At 38.7% G+C, this 21,303-nt stretch overlaps 1 protein-coding gene and 1 long non-coding RNA gene across 6 annotated transcripts in view; one reads left to right on the top strand and one right to left on the bottom strand.

Moving 5' to 3' along the window:
- The window catches only part of LOC126470560 (PAS domain-containing serine/threonine-protein kinase), a 426,440-nt gene extending 422,748 nt beyond the window's left edge, over positions 1–3,692 (top strand). For all 5 annotated transcript variants that reach the window (XM_050098516.1, XM_050098533.1, XM_050098526.1 and 2 more), the window contains exon 21: positions 2,552–3,692. In XM_050098516.1, the coding sequence (XP_049954473.1) occupies positions 2,552–2,784 (233 nt within the window). In that variant the 3' untranslated portion in view covers positions 2,785–3,692. The remainder of the gene's footprint in view (positions 1–2,551) is intronic.
- A 347-nt stretch (positions 3,693–4,039) lies between these two features.
- On the bottom strand, positions 4,040–19,932 carry LOC126457510 (uncharacterized). Its single transcript, XR_007585482.1, has 3 exons — positions 19,887–19,932; positions 11,018–11,092; positions 4,040–5,313 (listed from the first exon to the last, which is right to left on the bottom strand). It is a non-coding gene; the product is annotated as an uncharacterized LOC126457510 (long non-coding RNA).
- Positions 19,933–21,303: the final 1,371 nt, after the last annotated feature.

Here is a 21,303-nt window from a genome sequence, read left to right as displayed (position 1 = left end):
GACACTGTTGCTCCTGGGGTATCGGCGAGGGCCATTCGCAACCGTCTCCATGAAGCTGGGCTACGGTCCCGCACACCGTTAGGCCGTCTTCCGCTCACGCCCCAACATCGTGCAGCCCGCCTCCAGTGGTGTCGCGACAGGCGTGAATGGAGGGACGAATGGAGACGTGTCGTCTTCAGCGATGAGAGTCGCTTCTGCCTTGGTGCCAGTGATGGTCGTATGCGTGTTTGGCGCCGTGCAGGTGAGCGCCACAATCAGGACTGCATACGACCGAGGCACACAGGGCCAACACCCGGCATCATGGTGTGGGGATCGATCTCCTACACTGGCCGTACACCACTGGTGATCGTCGAGGGGCACTGAATAGTGCACGGTACATCCAAACTGTCATCGAACCCATCGTTCTACCATTCCTAGACCGGCAAGGGAACTTGCTGTTCCAACAGGACAATGCACGTCCGCATGTATCCCGTGCCACCCAACGTGCTCTAGAAGGTGTAAGTCAACTACCCTGGCCAGAAAGATCTCCGGATCTGTCCCCCATTGAGCATGTTTGGGACTGGATGAAGCGTCGTCTCACGCGGTCTGCACGTCCAGCACGAACGCTGGTCCAACTGAGGCGCCAGGTGGAAATGGCATGGCAAGCCGTTCCACAGGACTACATCCAGCATCTCTACGATCGTCTCCATGGGAGAATAGCAGCCTGCATTGCTGCGAAAGGTGGATATACACTGTACTAGTGCCGACATTGTTCATGCTCTGTTGCCTGTGTCTATGTGCCTGTGGTTCTGTCAGTGTGATCATGTGATGTATCTGACCCCAGGAATGTGTCAATAAAGTTTCCCCTTCCTGGGACAATGAATTCACGGTGTTCTTATTTCAATTTCCAGGAGTGTACATCCCATTTGAATACACATTATACAAGGTGTACATAAAGTCGGGGAACATTTTCAATTATTTATTGCACAGGAACCAAACATTTTACAGATGTCACACACATTGCATTTTGGAGAGAAACACTGAAAGTTGTTGGGTGTGTGGTGGTGGTGGTGGTGGTGGTGGTGGTGTGTGTGTGTGTGTGTGTGTGTGTGTGTGTGTGTGGTTTATTTTTTTTTTTTTTTTTTTTTTTTTTTTTTTACGAACATTCGATATGTGAAACATGAGTAAGCCCACAGACGTCAATATGGTAACTGAATGCTCGCCATGCCTGTCCCAGCATGGCATCATCGACTGTGGCAGTCGCTTCCTGTATTCTCTCATGGCGGAGCTCTGCTACATTACATGGTAGAGGTGGTACATGCAACAGATCTTTAATGTGTCCCCACATAAAAGATTCACATGGAGTGAGATCTGGTGATCGGGGAGGCCATTTCACGAAATAGCTGTCCCCTTCTGTAGCACGGCCAATCCATCACCATGTTTATGACTAGTGCTATCGGCAAATTACCAAACTACGCAATACATCATAAAAGCTTTTAGGGTTTCTCTTCAAAATGACATATGTATGATATCTGTACAATGTTTAGTTCTTGTGCAGTAAATAATTGAAAGTGTTCTTGGACTTTGTGTACACCCTGTATGTTCATTAAAATTTCATGTGTCACATTGAGATCAAATAGTGCTATAAATATGTTTTCAAGTAACTTTCGTCATTTTCCAAGTTTTTCTATACTAAATTTAATATAATAAATCTCTTTAAGGATTACTGTACAAATATGCAAATTACTACAATTTACAGGGTCTTCACTGCTATAGTTTCATTCTGTGGTCCATTTAATTATTTTATGATCCATAGTAAAGCTCATAATCTACAGAACTGTTTACAATTCTAGTAATCGGACTTAATACATCAACTTTCTGGATTAGAAGTTATAGTTTTAGCAAAATTTAAAACTATCATTATTTTATAAAGAAAATAGCAGAACTAACTTCCCATTTACAGGACATATATTTTTTCCAAATATTGTATGAGAAAGAATAATAACTGCAAAAGCAATAACCACAAACTTAAATGTAAGAGTACATAATAAAAACACAGTGTTATGTATCAAGTGATACAGTAAACATTGTGCATCATGATGATTTATAAACAGATGTAGTGTATACTTCTGTATTCAAGTATCTGCCTGTTAATTACACTATCAATTGAAGGCTATAATAACCTGTTTTTTAATGAGTCCTCATAATCAGTTACTGATGATAACACTAACTGTTGTCCATACAGTGTGCTCCTTAGTTTGCTGCACATTTTTGTTGGATTAATTTTGGAATGAGTGAAATCTCAAGAAATGATTTCATTTACTTCTGTACCTTATCTGTATTTTGTTTGTAGGGTGTATCTCTCTTTTCACTGAAGATGTAACTAATTCACTCATTGGTTTGTTGCAAGTGAACATTTTTTTATGTTTTTCATATAGCATTAGATAGTGTAATACGTGTGACTATTTTATAGGTGTCTCTGGACATATGGTATCAGCTATCAATGATTCTTGTGCTCTTACGTTTCAAAATTTAACATATATTTCAATGCTAACAACTCATTTTGTTGCAGAAAATGAAAGGTTAGCAAAAATTCAGGAGTCCCTTGGCTGTGTACAAAATATAACAGAGGTGTCAGTGGAGCGACTTAGCAAAGTATTACATACATTTGAAGAGAATTTAGTGGATGTCACAAGTAATATTGCAGCTGTTGAAGGTGGAAACAATGTACCTGAAACTGAGCATGCAGATGATGATGACTGGGACCCAGATTACTACTATGATGAACAAGATAGTTTTTCTTGAAAGTTGTTGTTTTTATGGTCCTATAATTGATTACTTATTTTTTAATCATAACATTATTTTTAAGGGATTGGAGAGTATCCTATGCATGTTAAAAAGTAGAAAACAAAGAAAGGAAATTTATGTACAATAAATACTAGACTGATATACCAATTTTATGTACATTGTGATGTGATATAGTATGATTCATTTCTGATTCAAGATGTACAGTTAAAAGTTATTACCTCACCAAAGTGATGTGTAACAACTTGATTGTGATCACTTTCTTAATGTGTTTTTGCATGAATAATGAAAGTACCATACAACTACATCAAGTTGATTTCTTTAATAAGTATTGTATATAATGTACAGTTCTTGTTAGTTTGTTATGACCTCCATTTACTACAGATTATCTGTATTGATGGATACATTCTAGTACAAATATTTATGAATTTTACAAGAGACATATCAGATCCACAAATGTATACACTGTTACTGAGTTTTAGTATTTTTGTAAGCCTTAATTTGCATGAGATGCATCCATGTTGATGTTAATTTACATTGTTGATGATCTCTTTTTCAGTATAGCAATCTAGAAAAAGTGGCCTTTTATGTCTTTTGGAAGTCTAAAAGATGACTTGGTGAAAGGTGACTGTTCTTGTCAACCTATCAATACATTTTTTTACAATTTCTTAAAAAGTATTTTTAATTAAATACCTTGTACAACAATAACCCTGATAATAATTATATAACCTGCAGATGCAATAACAGCCATCATATATGTTGAAATACAGTGTTTCTCCGTTTAATGCCTATTCAAAGAGAATCAATTTTGTTGATTTATAAAACTTGAAAACTTTTATCTGTTGATTGTTGCAAGATGTCATTTCTGTATATTTTTTTCCATCAGTGAAGTACATTCCGTTTTTTTATCATTATTTGTTCATTCTTGTACAGAATTGTTGATTTATTTTCTTTACTATTTTTAATTACAAACACCATAAAAACGAAACTGCTTTTGCAACTACTGGGGATACCTTATCTAATTTGCTTACTCCATTTGGTTGTCTTTCAATTACTTGTTCTGTTTTAAATACAAACATTTGATTATTTGATTGTTACTATTCAGACGGAACAAAAAACATAACCTTAAAAGTTCTCTTGAGGAGTTTTGTGCTGTTTCTGAAAATTTTTTTTTTTTAAAGAAAACTGTTGAAATAATATTCTATGCATAAAAGATGGCTCTGCTAATTTACATTAGTTCAGACTACTTAATGTGTCTGTACCACAGTGGACTGACACACACACACACACACACACACACACACACACACACACAGTTATCATCTTGGAAACTTACAAATTTTTTGTGAAGTTATTTTTTCAAGATTTCCAGGAATACATCCTGCAGCATCTATTGTATTTACGATCTAGAGACCTTGTTTATAGAGGGTATCCAGAAATTAAGAATACGTTTTGCTGAATAATTACTGTATTCTATTATTTATTGTGACATACATTTGTCACATGTTATGTTTAACGAGCCATTCACATCCCGACACAATTCTCATCAGCCAGCTGTATCACGAAAGACATTCTGGAGCATTTGCGGTGCTATAGCTGCAGCAGGATGTCTAATTCAGTCTGAGAGCTCTGCCAATGAGCTGATATTATGTTGGCAAAGCACAAGTCGCTCGACAAATCCCCAGACGAAGAAGTCAGTGGCTGTGAGGCCAGGAGAACAAGCCACCCATATCATGGTCCTCTGCACCTAATCCGTCTTTCAGGAAACACACTATTCAAAAACATACACACGTATATGGTGTAATGGTGGTGTGCCCCCGTCTGCTGGGGTAAACATTATGTACATGTTCATCCCACACAAGCTGTAGTTAAAGAAAGTGTTCCAGCGTATCCAGATACTGATGGAGTTTTCAGCAAAGAAGAACAGGTCCTAGATTTTGTCAGTGGATATTCCTATCCACAAATTAACTTTGGGAGAGTCTCAGGAATTCCAGGTGCTCAACTGGTGGTGTGGTAGTCCAGATGACTCAGTTATGTCAGTTAAACCTTCCACATGTGTAGAAAGTTGCCTCATTACTGAATAGGATCTGGTTGAGGCTGTTGTGATTTGCATCTGCTTAGGCAAACCCTAGCACATGTTGCTACATTCTGCCAAATCCTCATATTCAGTTGGTGGTGAACTTTCAGGTGGTATGGCTTGTTCTCAGAGCATGTTGAAACACATTACATACTATCCAGTGTGGAACATCCAGTTCTGCTAACAATCGTCGCACCGATTTTGTACTGCAATCAGTAGGCGTTCTAATGTCTTAAATTTAGTCAGCAGATGTTGATAGATGGCCTTTTCTGGGCTCATTCTTAACCGTACCAGTGCACTTACACTTGCTCACCATTTGTTGAATTGCCTTATCAGTAAGTCCAGGTTATGGGATTTGAAATTAAATCTCCACCCAATTGCACCCTGTGACAACCTCCGCATCACGTTGGCTATTGTCCCCTGCACAGTTAACAATGTGCTTGCTTAGGTACCTGTAACAACAGAACACATGTTTAGTGGTGCCATCCAATCCATAATTTTCAGCAACAACCACAACTTTTACATCTATAATGCACCTGCAATACTTTACTTACCCAGTTTTTAAATTTTTGGTGACTTATGTCTACACTGTGGTAGCATCGTTCTGTTTTGGGATATTTCAGTTTTTTGTGATCAAGTTAGATCTGTATTTTCTCTCATTCCTTGATCATTTCTTAGGAGGCACCTGCTGTTTCATCCATCAGCTCTGCTTGTTTAATGCACTAATATAGCCTAGTCTCGACTTTTATCTTGTTCTCCTCAAATGATGATGCTTGAGGACAAGCCATTAATGACTCACTTCAACGTGATTGCACGCCACCCCTTAATGTGACTCTCACAATATCGGCATTTATACTTACCAACATGATTCCACCTTATGAAGATTCTGTTCTAAAAATATAATACCACATACAACCTAGCCACAAGAAGTTGATGTATTTTAGTAATTTGTGGCTTTGTAAACTCCCTCTTTCAACTCTGTATTTAAACTGAGACTGTGTGGAATTTTAACAGAAACAGACATAAATTTCCCATCAGCAGTAACTCTTTCTTTTATTGCTACTTTTAAATCATGATTATCTGTTTTCTCTCAGCATCAGACATTTGAAACAAAACAACATCGATTACTACACAACAATTACGTTATTCCAGTTACTGTTAAACTCTTTATAAAATCTATTTATATATTTCTCCCACCAGTCAATTATTGCATAGTAAATAGTTTATGCGATGCAGATTCTTCACATGCATGCTATTATTTAACTTTTCTACTAAGGTTCTCTCAAGATCACGTGACAAATAATACGTACTGACCGACGATTAAACCCTTTTTTTGACATTTCTTTTTGATCAAATTATTACTATATTCCTCCAGTGTTGTGCAAGTGGAACCTGAGATAGCTACTTCATCTGAAAATTTGCATTGTTGTAAAACATTTAATTACCTCTTTCCTAACTAAATCAGAATATAATTTGTCTCAAATTTGGTATATTTCTATCTAATTTGACTTTTCTCTCAGTGATGCTATCATTGTTTCTTTCTATCTTTGCTTTCAAATCAGTACCTAACTGTTTTATCTGTGCTCTCAGATCAGTTCACAGGTCAGAAATAACTTTTAAAAATGTCCTTGAAATTCTCTTCTGTACTTGTAGTTAATAGTGGCACACAGATTAAATAATAATACTTGAACAACACTTCCTCAATTCACAACAAATACCAACACTTGCTTAGGAAATTGCTACTATCATAGTGTGGGGTGCCACAACTCAGTTATGTTGTGAAGTGGTTACACAACTGTGCCTTTTACTATAAATTGCTTTGTAGTCTCCATTTTCCCATTGCAGCTACTCGCCATCCGGCAAAGCAATCAATTTCCGTTTCATCATGTAATAAAATTTTCATCTTGTGCAGTGCTGTGGCTTCTAATTGCATGTCATTAGCAACAAATTTCTTCTTACTAATTGCCTTTTAGTGTGTATATTAACATGTGCATTTCGTTTCTTCAATTAGTCATTTGGTTGCAGGGGCAATGCCACAAGTTCACAATAATTCTTCATAGAAAATTGATAATTATTGTTAAACACTTTTTCTCGTGATATTATTGATCCATATTTCTTACTTTCCTTACTCTTTGCAGTCTGTATTAGTCTCTTGCAAAGTTTAATTTTGTGTTTCACTTCCAGCAACTAACTTTATCCACATACTGCACTTGAGCAACACAAATATGTGGCTGACAGGTAGTGTTGTGGGAATGTTTTTATTTAGTTCTTCTTTACCTGTTTTGTTCTTGACCATGTTATTTTATAAGGCTCTTCACTTCCATTGCTGTTAAGAGAATCTACATCACAGTTTTGTTCTTCCATGACGCAACAGAAATAATCCACTTTGAACCATCATCACAAATGTTGACTTCTGGCATATATATCATCAAACAAATTACACGAAGACTTACTGTCAGTGCTAACATTTAAAAGAAATTTTGTAAGAGCCTAGTCCCCATTGTATATGTAGGTTGTATCTATAACCATAGGAATTCTGTGCCTATTCAAAACAACCTGGCAATTGCTGGATCTTCTGTTTTCATGTCTAGGCAGGTATTTCCTCCCTTGAAGTTACTGCTAAAGGCATTTTATGTTGAAGATGCACATCATCCCTTGACATGGCTAGCCACATATAAATAAAAATAACAATCCCATACAATGTCCACACTTTTACCTACACCATCTTGTTTTATAGATATTAGTTCAAAGGGCTCTGAGCACTATGAGACTTAATATCTGAGGTCATCAGTCCCCTAGACTTAGAACTATTTAAACCTAACTAACCTAAGGACATCACACACACCCATGCCCGAGTCAGGATTCGAACCTGCAACCATAGCGGTCGCGCAGTTGCAGACTGAAGCGCCTAGAACTGCTCAGCCACAACAGCCGGCGTTATTAGTTGTGAGTATGATTCAGTATTAAGAACACACATGGATATCCGTCATTCCTCTGTAGTAGTATGTATTGCCTCACTGCAAAATAGGCTTCTCTACTTTATAGACAATATCACAAACCATTTTGTGTTGGCATGTACGTAAAACACATTTTCATATTACCAGTCTTTTCTCTTTTTCAAAGAGAAAACTGGTAATACTCATGGTGATCAATAAGCCAAACTTTCCCTGTGTGATGCTGAATGGCACGCACTTGAGCAGTTCGGACAGCATGGCTGGATTAGTGTTTGATTCCCAAGCTGGGAGGTGGTGAGTGCTACTGTAAAACATAGTTGTGCTTCATCACCCAGTGGCCACTAGGCACTACATTGGAACATCATGTGTCATTGAGTCATGGCTTGACCACCAAGATTCCAAGGACTACAGACGTAAAATTGCAGGTGAAACTGTGTGGCCAATGAGATGGATGACAGCTCGGGTACAGTTCAGTAGGTAACCTTTGAACATACGCCACATCCAAATTGTCAAGCTTGTTCAGGTTTTCCCTTCCTGACTTGTCATTTTTCCTATAAGCATTTAATTAATTACATTTTGTTTATAGAGCAAACACTTTAACCCTCCTACTGACTTCGAAAATATCTGTGCAGTTGTGTTGGCTGCCATTCACCCTGGTGGCCTTAGTTTGCAAGTAATCTAAAAGTTTAGCAATTTCATGTGATGCTGTAGATCTTTAAAAATAGTATTATCGCACAAACTGGTGGTGTAGCGTAACGGTTAATGTGCATTACCCGCATGCATAAGGTCGTAGGTTCGAATCTCCTTGGGTGTTTTGACATTTATTTATTAATCTCTATCAATATGATTCTGATCATTATTTTTATTCAGTTGATAGGTCCAAATGTAATTTTTTTTATTTCTAATTCTTATTCGTGTCATTTTAATCATATTAACTTTTTCATTTGCCCTGGTTTTTCTCCATTTTGTGTGAACTTTTGTTCACATGATTCTTTTATTATTGTTGTTGTTGTTGTTGTTGGTGGTGGTGGTGGTGGTGGTGGTGGTGGTGGTGTTGTTGTTGTGTAGTAACTTAAATCTAATTTCTTCTGTATCATCATTTCATATTTTCACCCATGTCATTGCATTCACTATTTCTGTTCCTCATTTTGCTTGAATTTTGTTTTAATTATGATCCCTTCTTTCATTTAAATTTTTATATGCATTATTTTGTCCATATTCCAAAAAAAATAGTATGAAAATCACCATCCAAACAAATGTATATCTTGTAACTAAAAATACATTGACACCATTATATGGCCAGTATAAATAGATGAGTTCATCTTTTGTTTTTAATGAATAGATAGGCATTTTCAAATGCTTCAATAGAACTAGAATTAAAAATACTCCTATCATAGCACAAAACTGCGAATGTGTCGTAGGCAGAGTTAGGGATGTGAAACAAGGGAACTAAGATTTCAGCTTATCTGGAAGCTTCAAAGACAATTAAATCCAAATATCTCAAGACATTTGCACTTTACTACTTGTTAGTGTATCCACGGTATGTAATATAATGTAGCGTGTCAAGGAAATTAACATGATACATGATGTCATGTCATTAACATTTAGGATGCACCCCCGCTCTCGGATACATTCTAATGTAGATGTGTCCCACACTCTACATACATGGTAACACGGAGTGGGTTTGGGGAAGAAATGACCTTCTTGGGGGAAAAAAATTAACTCTTCCTCACCCAGAAATCAGAAAATTGTTTTAGCACCCCTCGCCACACACACCAGGAACAAATCCTACCCCAGAAATGTTATCCCCACCCCCAGAAAAACTTTTACTTTTATTACATGTAAGCTCTACAGCCATATTACATTATATATTGCATACTATGGCTGGCGAATCTTCTGGATTTTGGGCACAGGATCAGCATCCTTAGCCTATATATTGCAAGGTGCAGTGTGCTGACACCTTGCAGCACTGGGGAACTAGGGGTACCTTGTTAAAAAAAAGCCCAATATGGCAAGATGTTTTGATTTAAATGTCTTTGAAGATGCCAGATAAGTCAAAAAGATAGTTCTCTTCTTTCACATCCCTAATGAGACCAGGACATATTCACCTTTTTTGTGCTATGATAGGAATATATTTCATTCTGGGTCCCAACTTCACCATATTTTTGACATTAGACTGACAGCTTGACAACCAATGCAGATTTTTGTTAACTTGTGCGATGACTGACCCAGTATAGATTTTTTTTTACTGTCTTTCAAACCATGTTGTTTGAGTTGAGCATCATTAGTCTGGCTCCTCTATGGTTATCTAATCTATCTGGTAAGGTTGAACTTGTCCAATACAACCTACTGTGTCTGAGAGCACACAAGCCTTGCCACCACATCAAAGTTGTGCATGCAGGCGGTTTTATTCTATTTTTTATTTTTTCATATTTTTTATTTTTACTATAGTTATTATTTTTAATTTTGATTTTTTTTTATTAACTTTTTGTCATTTTGGTTACAGATTATATGCAAATATTTTAAAAATAATCATAAATAATACAATTTAGTGCACATAATTACAGCAAATATAAATATGATACTGAACTAAATATTAAATACTGTGCAAAGTTTATGATGAGATAAACTTACAATACGACCATGTTACACAGATAAACTATGATATGAACAAGAAAGTAGAATGGTTGTACAAAAGAAGACATGGTCGCGTGGTTAATGCAAAGTACTAGCTTTGAAACTTGGGAGACCGTGTGAATTTACTTGTCAAATGGTGTCTGGACAGCAAAAGGCTGTCCCCTAATTTAACAGCAGCATGAGATTTTACATCATTGTGCTTCTTGAAAGTAGCTGCAAAGTAACACACAAGAACCATGTGGCAACCTTGCGATGAAATAGTATGAAATAACATATCAAGTTAGAATTGACCATTATAACATGTGGAAGTATCTTTATAATGTGTCACAAAGTGCAGGCAACAATGTGCTGGGATAGTCTGGCTCACCTACATCCAACAATTTGATAACCAACAGGAAGAAGAATCTTATGACACAAAAATAACCAGCTGACAATTTAATTAATTTGACTAAATGGCAGTTCATTGGACTACTTAAGTAGTTGAGTATTTAACCTGTTGACTGATGGACCAAAATATGCCCAACTTATTGGGAACTGTATCAATCAGTAGCTACACCAAACTTACCTATCAGTTGAGCAAATGTATTGTTTCAAAATATTTGAAAATTTTCTGAACGACGATGTAAATTAAATGTTGTACCTGAAACAAAACAAGAAAAAAAGGTGGCTGTATAATGAATCATACACTACAGTTATGCTGAACAATTAGGGCAACAAATAATTCTTGCACTGTTTACTTCTACTATGCAACAATAAAAATTGAAAATAAAGAAACCTGCACTAGAGAAACTAGCATGAATAATTTTAGCACAAAATGTTGCAACAACCAATATTAATTACACTGATCAGCCAGAACATTATGACCACAAACCTACTATTGATATAAACCCGTTCAGGTGATAGCATCAGCACCTGGTGAGGAACAACTGGCAGTCAAACACAAGTGCGGTGCATGTAGTATCAGTGAGCATGCTGTCTGTGTGTAGAGTGGGGAAGGCACATAATCTATCTGAGTTTGACTGAGGGCAGACTGTGATGACCCAGAGGCTCAGCATGAGCATTTTGGAAACTGCACGACATATTAGGTGTTCGAGGAGTGCTGTGGTGTCTTCAACACAGTAAAACCGAGGTGAAACAGTGTCCAGACGACAAAATGGGGTTGGGCGGGTACGCCTCATTATAGATGTTGGATGTCGTACACTGGGCATAATGGTAAAACTACACAGGCGACAAACTGTGATGAACAGACATTAGGCTCCAATGCTAGGCAGAGTACAAGTGTGTCTGAAACACAGTGCACGAAACATTCCTAACAATGGATCTCTGCAGCCAATGGCCCATGTTAACACCATGACATGACTGAAATGAGCGAGTGACTATCAGCACTGGACGTTGGTGCAGTGGTAGTTTTGCATGGTCTGATGAATCCCGATACCATCTTCATCATGCTGTTGGGGGGGCCCGAATCTGTCATCTTCCAAGGGAACAGCTCCTTCATGCCTGCACTGCAGGATACATACAAGCTATTGGCGATTCCATCATGCTCTGGGGAATAGTCTCTTAGGCATCCATGGGTCCAGTGGAGATTGTGCAAGGCACAATGACAGCCAAGGAGTATTGTACACTGATTGCAGACCGTGTGCACCCCTTCATGACGATCAAGTTTCCTGACAGTAGTGGCATTTTTCAACAAGATAATGCACCATGTCACAAGGCCAGGAATTTGACAGAGTGGTTCGAAAAACACAGTGGTTAGTTCCATTTGGTGTGCTGCACCCCACCCCCAAAACTCGCAAGATCTGAACCCAATCAAACACATCTGTGATGTAACTGAACATGTCGTCAGAGCTCATTGTCTCTTCCCGGAATTTATGGGCATTAGGTGACTTGTGTGTGCAGATGTGGTGCCATCAACCTCAAGTGACCTACCAAGGTCTCATTGCTTCCATGCCATGCTGCATTGCCGCCGTTATCCGTGCCAAATATGGATATACCAGCTATTACATATGTCATAATGTTCTGGCAGATCAATGTAAGTACGAGTATGATTGACTGAAATAAGCAACGATTGCATGACAAAATATTATCATCTTTTCAATCCTGTATGAAGATTGATAAACTTCAGCTTGTTTTGTCTGAAAAGATATTTTCTATGTGATAGCATAGCAGTTTTTGAAGAACATGCAGTAAAATACCCTGTAACTTGGAAATTTGGTGTCCTTTCTCTGGCAATCATTTTTACACCAATTTTGGCATAGTATAATTTTCTGCTTGGTTATTGAAAAAGCTTTAAATGCTCAATCACACAGTAGAGGGCTGGACATAATAGTGGTTTGGTATATATATGTTGCTTCATATGCCCAAAGATTTTTTGATGATTTTTAAGCCTGTTATGAATAACATCTTTAAAGAATGGAGAATGAAACAATAATCAACTGTAATAAACAGTTTTTTTTTAAATAATATCTAAATGGAGCACTTAAAATGAAACACATTTCTACAAAACAGTTTCATATGTAAACATGTGATATTTTGCATGTAAAAATCAAACAATGAAAGATTTTTTGAATGCTTTTTTATAATTACCATAAGAATATATTTTTTATTGTCATCTGTATTACTTGAAACCTTCTCAGGACAGGCAAGCCGTGTAAAATGGATTTTATATGAAACTTTAGCCTTTATAGTGTGGCAATGGATAAATTTTTCTGAAAGCAACAAGACACCCGTTAATTACAAGTATTTGTGTTCCTTCGTGCAAAGTTTGAACTGATTTGTACAAGTTTAAACTATAGAAGTGCACTCTTCTTGCACATAAAATCCAAAAGAAACAAGATTTTTTTCAAATGATCTAACTTAGACCTAAGTCTGATACACAGGTGGATCAAATTTTAAACCACTGGTCTTGCCTCAGTTTTGGCTGAGCATTTAATTCCAGTCCAATTAAAATTTTTGCAAAGGGAATTAATTGATTCACACAGTTCGCCTGGGCTCCAGCTCCATCCAGTTCCTCGTTGAAGCTTTGCTTAGCATACTGTAATTTAGCTACAGTAAAACTGATGATTGAATGGTATACAAATGGCTACTGGTCTGGACTAAACCAAAAAGTTTTTACCTTATGTTCCCAGCTCAAATAGGAACTGAGCACCAAGACTCCTTTCAAATGGCGATTCTGTGCTCAGCCTTTTCATACATACGCTTCTACACTGTAACAATTCAGTTAATTAGTTTAAATGTAATTTTTTTTATATCTAATACTTTGTTCCGTCTTTTTAATAATCATTTTAACTTTATGTTTTGCTCTCATTTTTTCATCCTTTCATTGTTTTTCATTTGGAATCTGCAGGGTCTATCACAAAAGTTCCCGGAATGTAGTTTGGTAGTTGGCAACACTCACTGGTGGAGCAGAGCTTTAGGCGGAGAAGTTGGAGGGGTATCTGAGCTTCGGAAAGGAGATCTGTATCAGTTGCTTTCAGGCAGTTGTCAACGTAGGTGTCAAGGTAGGTTTCCTGCACAGAGCTACCTACTGCACTCTTATTGAGCAAAAAATGAACTAGTTTTATGAGCAGTGTTATGCAGTCATTTTGACAGAAAAGGTGTACTTCACCGTGAGTTAGTGCTACAAAGACAAGTACTCAATGAGGAGTTCTACTGTGAAGTGCTCAAATGGTTGCGCTGCAGTGTTCAACGTGTACGGAAAAAAAATCACAACAGGTGGATCACGCACCATAACAATGCATCAAGCCACGCTGCACTTATTGCCTCAGAGTTGATGGCCAAAATGGGTGTGGTAACAGCAGTCAGCTCAGTTCTTTAAATTTTCGTGATAGTGCTTCATGAAACGAACATTATCTTCCCTGCAGGGATCTCCAGTTGAGTCTATGAAGCATCTCTATAATACTCACATGTTGATGAAACCCACTTGTAACAAATCTACGTGCTCATACCATTTCATATTGTTTTGTAACATTGCACCCAGATATTTAATCATCGTGTGACAAGCAGCACGCCACTAATACTATTTACAAACATTATAGGATTGTTTTTCCTGATCAGCTTAAATTATTCTACTTGTAGAGCAAGCTGCCATTCATCACACCAAACAGAAATTCTGTCTAAATCATATTTTATCCTCCTACAGTCGCATAATGACATCACTTTCCTGTACATTACAGTGTCATCAGCAGACAAGAGTTGCTGCTCACTAAGTCAGCCAGATCATTTACGAGTAGAAAGAACAAGAGCGATCCTATCAGCCATGCTTGGGGCACTCCTGACTATAACCTTGTCTCTGATGAACACTCATCGAGGATAACATATGGATTCTATTCGATACTTATAAAGTTTCCGAGCCATTCACATATCTAAGAACTTATTCTGTATTCCTGGACCTTCGTTAAGTCTGCATTGGGGCACTGTGTCAAATGCTTTCCGAAAATATAGGAATATGGAATCTGCTTGTTGCTCTTCATCCACGGTTTGCAGGATATCGTGTGAGATAAGGGCAAACTGGATTTTGCACGAGGGATGCTTTGTAAATCTTTGCTTATTTGTGGACAGAAGCTTTTCTGCCTCCAGGAAATTTATTATGCTCGAAATTTGAATTACTCAATAAGCAAACCTATGTTAAGGATTCTCTTGCCCTTCTTACATATGGGAATCACCTGTTTTCTCCACTCGCTTTGGACTTTACACTATGTAAGAGATTCACAGTAAATGCAAGCTAAGTAAGAGGCCAGCGTCGAGGAGTATTCTCCCACCTCTTTCAGTTGTTTCTCAATGCCATGGGTGCCTATTTATCGCTTCCATATGTGAGTCCTTGCAGCAGTCAAACAATTCTCTGTCTGTACGATCCTTCTGTGTGAATTAGTCTTTGAACGTAAAATTTAAAATGTTAGCTTTTCTTTTCCCATCTGTTATTACAACACCAGACTGGTCGATGAGTGGCTGGATAGAAGCCTTTGGCTTCCTTCTTGATTTTATGTACGTCCAGAATTTTCTCAGAAAGATTTTCCACTGATGTATGGTGGCAGAAGCTGCTGTATGTTCTGCGCATCAGTTTCTTTATTGACACAGAAATTTCTATCAGGTCTAGCCTCTTGACATTTTGTATCCTTTTTGGAACAGACAGTGCAACAACAATCTCGGCTTCCTCAGCATTTTAAGATTTTTGTTGGTAAACTTTATTAGGTTTGTTAAAACCTTAATACACTTATGTGGCACATATTTCTCAGTAGCACAATTTACAATCAGTTCAAACTTGGCCCATAATTCCTCCACATCAATCGCATTTGAACTAAATTACATACATTCATTGTCAAAGTAGAGTGCTAACAACTGCTTATCTACTCTTTCCAGCATAAAACTCTCCTAGCCTTTTTGACAGATTTATGAACTTAAGTAACCATCACCACTATGATGACATCGTAACACTAATGCATCTCTCTCTAATGACATTGTTCATAAGGTCAGGCCTGTTTGTAGCTACAGGGTCTATTGAATGTGGGTTTTCAAATTAGATGCTCAAGACAGTTTTTGGAAAATGTGTTCAGAACTACTTCACAAGACTGACTGTGCACACCACTGACAACGAATTTATCGATGTCCATTCTACACACATCAAAAATAGTTTTGCATCACTTTGGTTCCAAGAATCTATACAGAAAATTGGAATAGAGATCAACATAGACATCGTTTCCGCCCTTTTTATTGCTGGTGAAAACCACACATTGCATGTTGTATCACCATACAGCGAGACCTTCAGAGGTGGTGGTCCAGATTGCTGTACACACCAATACCTCTAATACCCAGTAGCATGTCCTCTTCCATTGCTGCATGCCTGTATTTGTCGTGGCATACTATCCACAAGTTCATCAAGGCACTGTTTGTCCAGATTGTCCCACTCCTCAATGGTGATTCAGCTTAGATCCCCTGGATTGGTTGGTGGGTCACGTCGTCCATAAACAGCCCTTTTCAGTCTATGCCAGGCATGTTCAATAGGGTTCATGTCTGGAGAACATGCTGGACACACTAGTCCAGTGGTGTCATTATTGTGAAGGACGTCTTTCATAAGATGTGCCTGATAGGCGCGTCAATTGTCATCTATGAATATGAATGCCTCGCCAATATGCTGCTGATATGGTTACACTATTGGTCAGAGGATGGCATTCACGTATCGCACAGCCGTTACGGCACCTTCCATGCCCACCAGCAATGTACATCAGCCCCACATAGTGCCACCCCAAAATGTCAGGGAACCTTCACCTTGCTGCACTTGCAAGACAGCATGTCTGAGGCATTCAGCCCAACCAGGTTGCTCCAAACACGTCTCCGATGATTGTCTGGTTGAAGGTACATGTGACACTCATCAGTGAAGAGAACATGATGCTAATCGTAAGCAGTCCATTCACCATGTTGTTGGGCCCATCTGTACCGTGCTGCATAGTGTCGTGGTTGTAAAGATGGACCTCGCCGTGTACATCGGGAGTGAAGTTGTGCATCATGCAGCCTATTGCACACAGTTTGAGTCATAACACGATGTCTTGTGGCTGCACGAAAAGCTTTATTCAACACGATGGTGTTGCTGTCAGGGTTCCTCCGAGCCATAATCTGTATGTAGCGGTCATCCACTGCAGTAGTAGCTCTCGGGCGGTGTCTGAGCGAGGCATGTCATCGACAGTTCCTGTCTCTCTGTATCTCCTCCATGTCCGAACAACATCACTTTAGTTCACTCTGAGACACCTGGACACTTCCCTTGTTGAGAGCCCTTCGTGGCACAAGATAACAATGCGGACGCAATTGAACCACAGTATTGACCGTCTAGGCATGGTTAAACTACAGACAACACGAGCCATGTACTTCCGTTCTGGCAGAACGACGAGCTGATCGGCTGCCGGACCCCCTCCGTCTAATAGGCCCTGCTCGTGCATGGTTGTTTACATCTTTGGGCGGGTTTAGCGACATCTCTGAAGAGTCAAAGGAACTTTGTGATACAATATCCACAGTCAACGTCTATCTTCACGAGTTCTGTGAACCGGGGTGATGCAAAACAAATGTGTACTTGGTATAGGCTGTTACCTCTAATTAATATTGCATGGTATGGATATTTCTGTACTACTAAGTGTAGACTTTCTTTAAATGATTCTACAATTGTTATAGTGGAATCAAATGATTTGTAAAAACATCAGCTGATTAACTTATGCTTACCTAGGCCAACAACTTACGTCCAGAGTAACTTCATAGCCAGACTCAATTTCAACCTCGACAGACAAAATGTTTTTGCTGATTGCAATGTATGCACCCCAACTTTGGTATCTAGCCTGCCTTTTCAATGTGTGTTCCATGCCTCATTATTATGGAGTTTTCTACTTTGGATTTCATCCAGCTGTCAGTTCAGAGAGTAATCTGAGCACGACAGCTTTTCTGCAGGGCAGTAAATTTGTTTCGACTACTTTGACAATTTACTGTTAAAACTTTGACATTAGAAGTGTCTTTATTTTGTATGTGATCTCATCTTGCTTTCTGCATATAGCCTGGCGTGCGTTCGTCAGTAGACCTCAAATTATTGCCTAGTCTAAAAACCACTCTTGCACAGTGCACTCACAAAACTCTGCTACCCGAGTAGCTGCTTTCTGTTTGTATTGCACGACTGAATGTCAAGGGGAGTCCTACAATTCTACACCCCACAGTGCAGGTCGAGAAATCTGCAGCCAGGACCATTACCGAGTTGATGGGGCCTCTGGTTGAGACTCTCCACTTGGTTACGGACCAAAGAATCCCAATCAGTTGTGGATGCTATTCTTCAAATAGTGAGCCCTGCTTGCTCCCCATAAGTGAAGCTAGCAGTGTTCGCCACTTCCACAGTCCCCCATGCAAACTTCAGACTGCATTGGAACCCTTCCAAGAGACATCAGTAGAGCTGACATGAGCTACAGTTGATGATGACTGCACCTCGCACTCTCGATAGCCGTAAGCAGGGCCCACTACACATCTCGATTGACGCATTCTGGCACACATACGAAGTGCACACTGGAGATCTTTCCAGCCCTGGACGCTATTTTCCTAAAGGTCTCCATAACGCATCTGATACTGTTGTTCCCAATAACCTACAAAGCTCTCCTCATGTGCCTGCTTGGACTTGGTCACTTGCCCGTTCACAGGGTGAATGAGCCCCACATTTTCTCTCCACTTTCAGTGAGACAAACGCGTTACAGCCTGCCACACTCAATGTGGTTAACACATTTGCCTGGCATTGGGTTTGCTGGAAGGTGCCTTGGGAGCAGAGCTCACGGGGGAAACAAGCAGGATCTGAGGAGTTCCACATGACATTGAGTTGTGCAATAGTCTTTGTTATTGAGCGTTTGGTTACTGCAGGTTGCGTAAGTCAGGGGCAACCATACATTCATGGGCAAACCAATTGTTCTCTTTTGACTAACAGGTCTTCCTTAACTTGTTCTGCTAAGTGGATTATGACCCCTGTGTAGTGGTTAATAAAAAAGGAAAAGAGAAGAAAAGAAAAAGGTTGAAAATGTGGAAAGAAATCGTAAGTGAAAATGTGTTTTTTAAATCGTTAATGACCGTGAAAAAAGGGAAAGAAAGAAAGAAATGCAGATCGGACTTCGTATTACAGAAAAGCTAGCGGACTTCGTGATTCGGAAAAGCTATTGTTGGGGTGGTCCTTGTGGCGTTTTTGAGCAAAAGTCAAAACCAATTTCCACTACAAAAATTACTGAAAAAGAACAGAGAATAAAAAAATGTAACTGACAGGGGGAAATGGCGTAGCTTAGAGTTAATTCTTTACCATGTTAACATGTCGTCTTGTTTCGTTCGGCGTCCAGGTCTTCAAAAATCTCCTACTTCATTTCTGCGTGAAAAGTCTGCTCCTAAATCTTGCAATAAGTTTCATTGACCAGGAATTTCTAATGTACACAAAACCGTCTTGATATTAAATGCAATTTATTTTACGTTGCTTCCCTCCTCCAAATTTCATAACAACTTCCTCAATATGTCTACACATTAAAATCAGATCAAGACTAGCTATTAAGTTTTTTACGTCAGCATCAGATCACGTCTGCCTTAAGCTTCGGCTATCAAGAGACAAATCAAGAAACGGATAGAAAACAAAAAAAGAGTTACAATTTTAGTATTTTCTCTGCCGTCGAGCGCTCATACCGCTGCGACGGGATATTTTTTATCTGAGGGAACGAGTGTAGCGCGGCGAAATTCAAAGTCCCGCTACATCGCCCCCTCGACTGTCACGCTAAAACATTTAGCGTGGGAGGCTAGCAAACAATAGGATACACGTAAATGTCAATTATACATATTTTCTTAGGAAAGGCCACGTGCATTCTTAGGGGATTATCTTTGTCAATATATACTACATACAATTGTTACAGTTTTGATCCTTTTTACACAAATAATATATATTTACATACAGTTTGTTTGAACAAGCTGCTCGCCAGCGCAGTTAATGTTGTGCGCTTCCAGCGTTTGTTTCCCAATGCATCTCTGGCAGCACGTAGTCCTTGCGCTTGCGCAATAGCATCACTGAATTTCGCGTGCGGCAGTTTCAAAATCGCTGTGTTATGACAATCTTGCACAGTATTCACTTTCACATAGTGTTCATATAAATGGCGTGTTAAGTCCGGTGACACCATAAGATTGAGCGTGTGCGTGATCTGAAGCAACGTCCATGTCTTCTGTCACGACACAACACTCCAGGTCCTTGTGCGTTTTCACGACTATTGTTCCCGGGGCATATATGGTCGATGCAGTTTTTAGCCTCCACATCGCCTACGACAGGTGCTGAGTTTATTGTCTCCAAAGCATCTGAAGGCCGGCCAGGAACAACGGCGTCGATGTTCGCAAAGGTAGGTGTTTCACCACGTTGTTTACACTTGCCAACAAACATTCATTTGCAGTGTGAAAATCCTCATTATCGTCGAAGTAAATTGCAGTTTATATCGATTTACAGACAGTTATTTGGTTTATGCACCATAAATTTCACAAACAACACAAAATTCGTCGTTTATAACGTTCACAGTTTTGCAATATTTACATTTTAACAAAGTTCACTGTGTCCCAGCATGTTTACATCGTTAATTATGAAAGCTTACATTTCGTGGTCACATTTCAAAATATGTTGACAATATGCAAAGTTTTAACACATACACAAATACATATAAATTTACAAGAATATGCATGTGAAATATTTACACTAAAAATTATACTAAATCCCATTGGCTACTTTCTTTTGTTGGTGTATGGTCATTTTGATTTTCTTTATTAAGGTTTTGGCGTGCCAAGGGATATCAGACTTAATATTTAAAGCACGGGCTTTCATTCATTTATTATTTCTTTCTCTCTTTTCATTCCATATCTTGGCTGGCTAGTGGTTGACCAGGCTTGTAATGCCATCAATATTCATGTCTTTTTATTCATACCTGAAAGTTTACTGTCACACAATATATTCTTACATTCCATAAACAAACAATACCCAGCTGCAGGAGGTGGTAGGATAATGGAGAAAGAAAGAAAGATAAATTGGAATAAACTATTCACTACCTATAAACTACCAAATTCTACAGCTAATACATAAAAAGAGAACATAATACATTATAACGTTTGCATCACCTTCAAGGGGTGTGTGAAAGGAGGTGCTTAAAATTTACCATATCTGGGGAAAATGTAAGTGTCCTTACGTCATGTCTGTGTAGTGTAACATCATGACAGATTCTCTGTTTGTGTTCTGACTGTTCATATGACTAAGTGTATTGTACCTTAACTAATCCTTACACGAGTAAATCGCATATCTGCTCAGTACTTCCTCAATATCTCCACATCTCACAGAGA

Source organism: Schistocerca serialis, chromosome 1 (genome assembly GCF_023864345.2).
Source record: "Schistocerca serialis cubense isolate TAMUIC-IGC-003099 chromosome 1, iqSchSeri2.2, whole genome shotgun sequence".
In the NCBI taxonomy this organism is placed as follows: domain Eukaryota; kingdom Metazoa; phylum Arthropoda; class Insecta; order Orthoptera; family Acrididae; genus Schistocerca; species Schistocerca serialis.
This window is presented reverse-complemented; position numbering and strand designations above follow the sequence as displayed.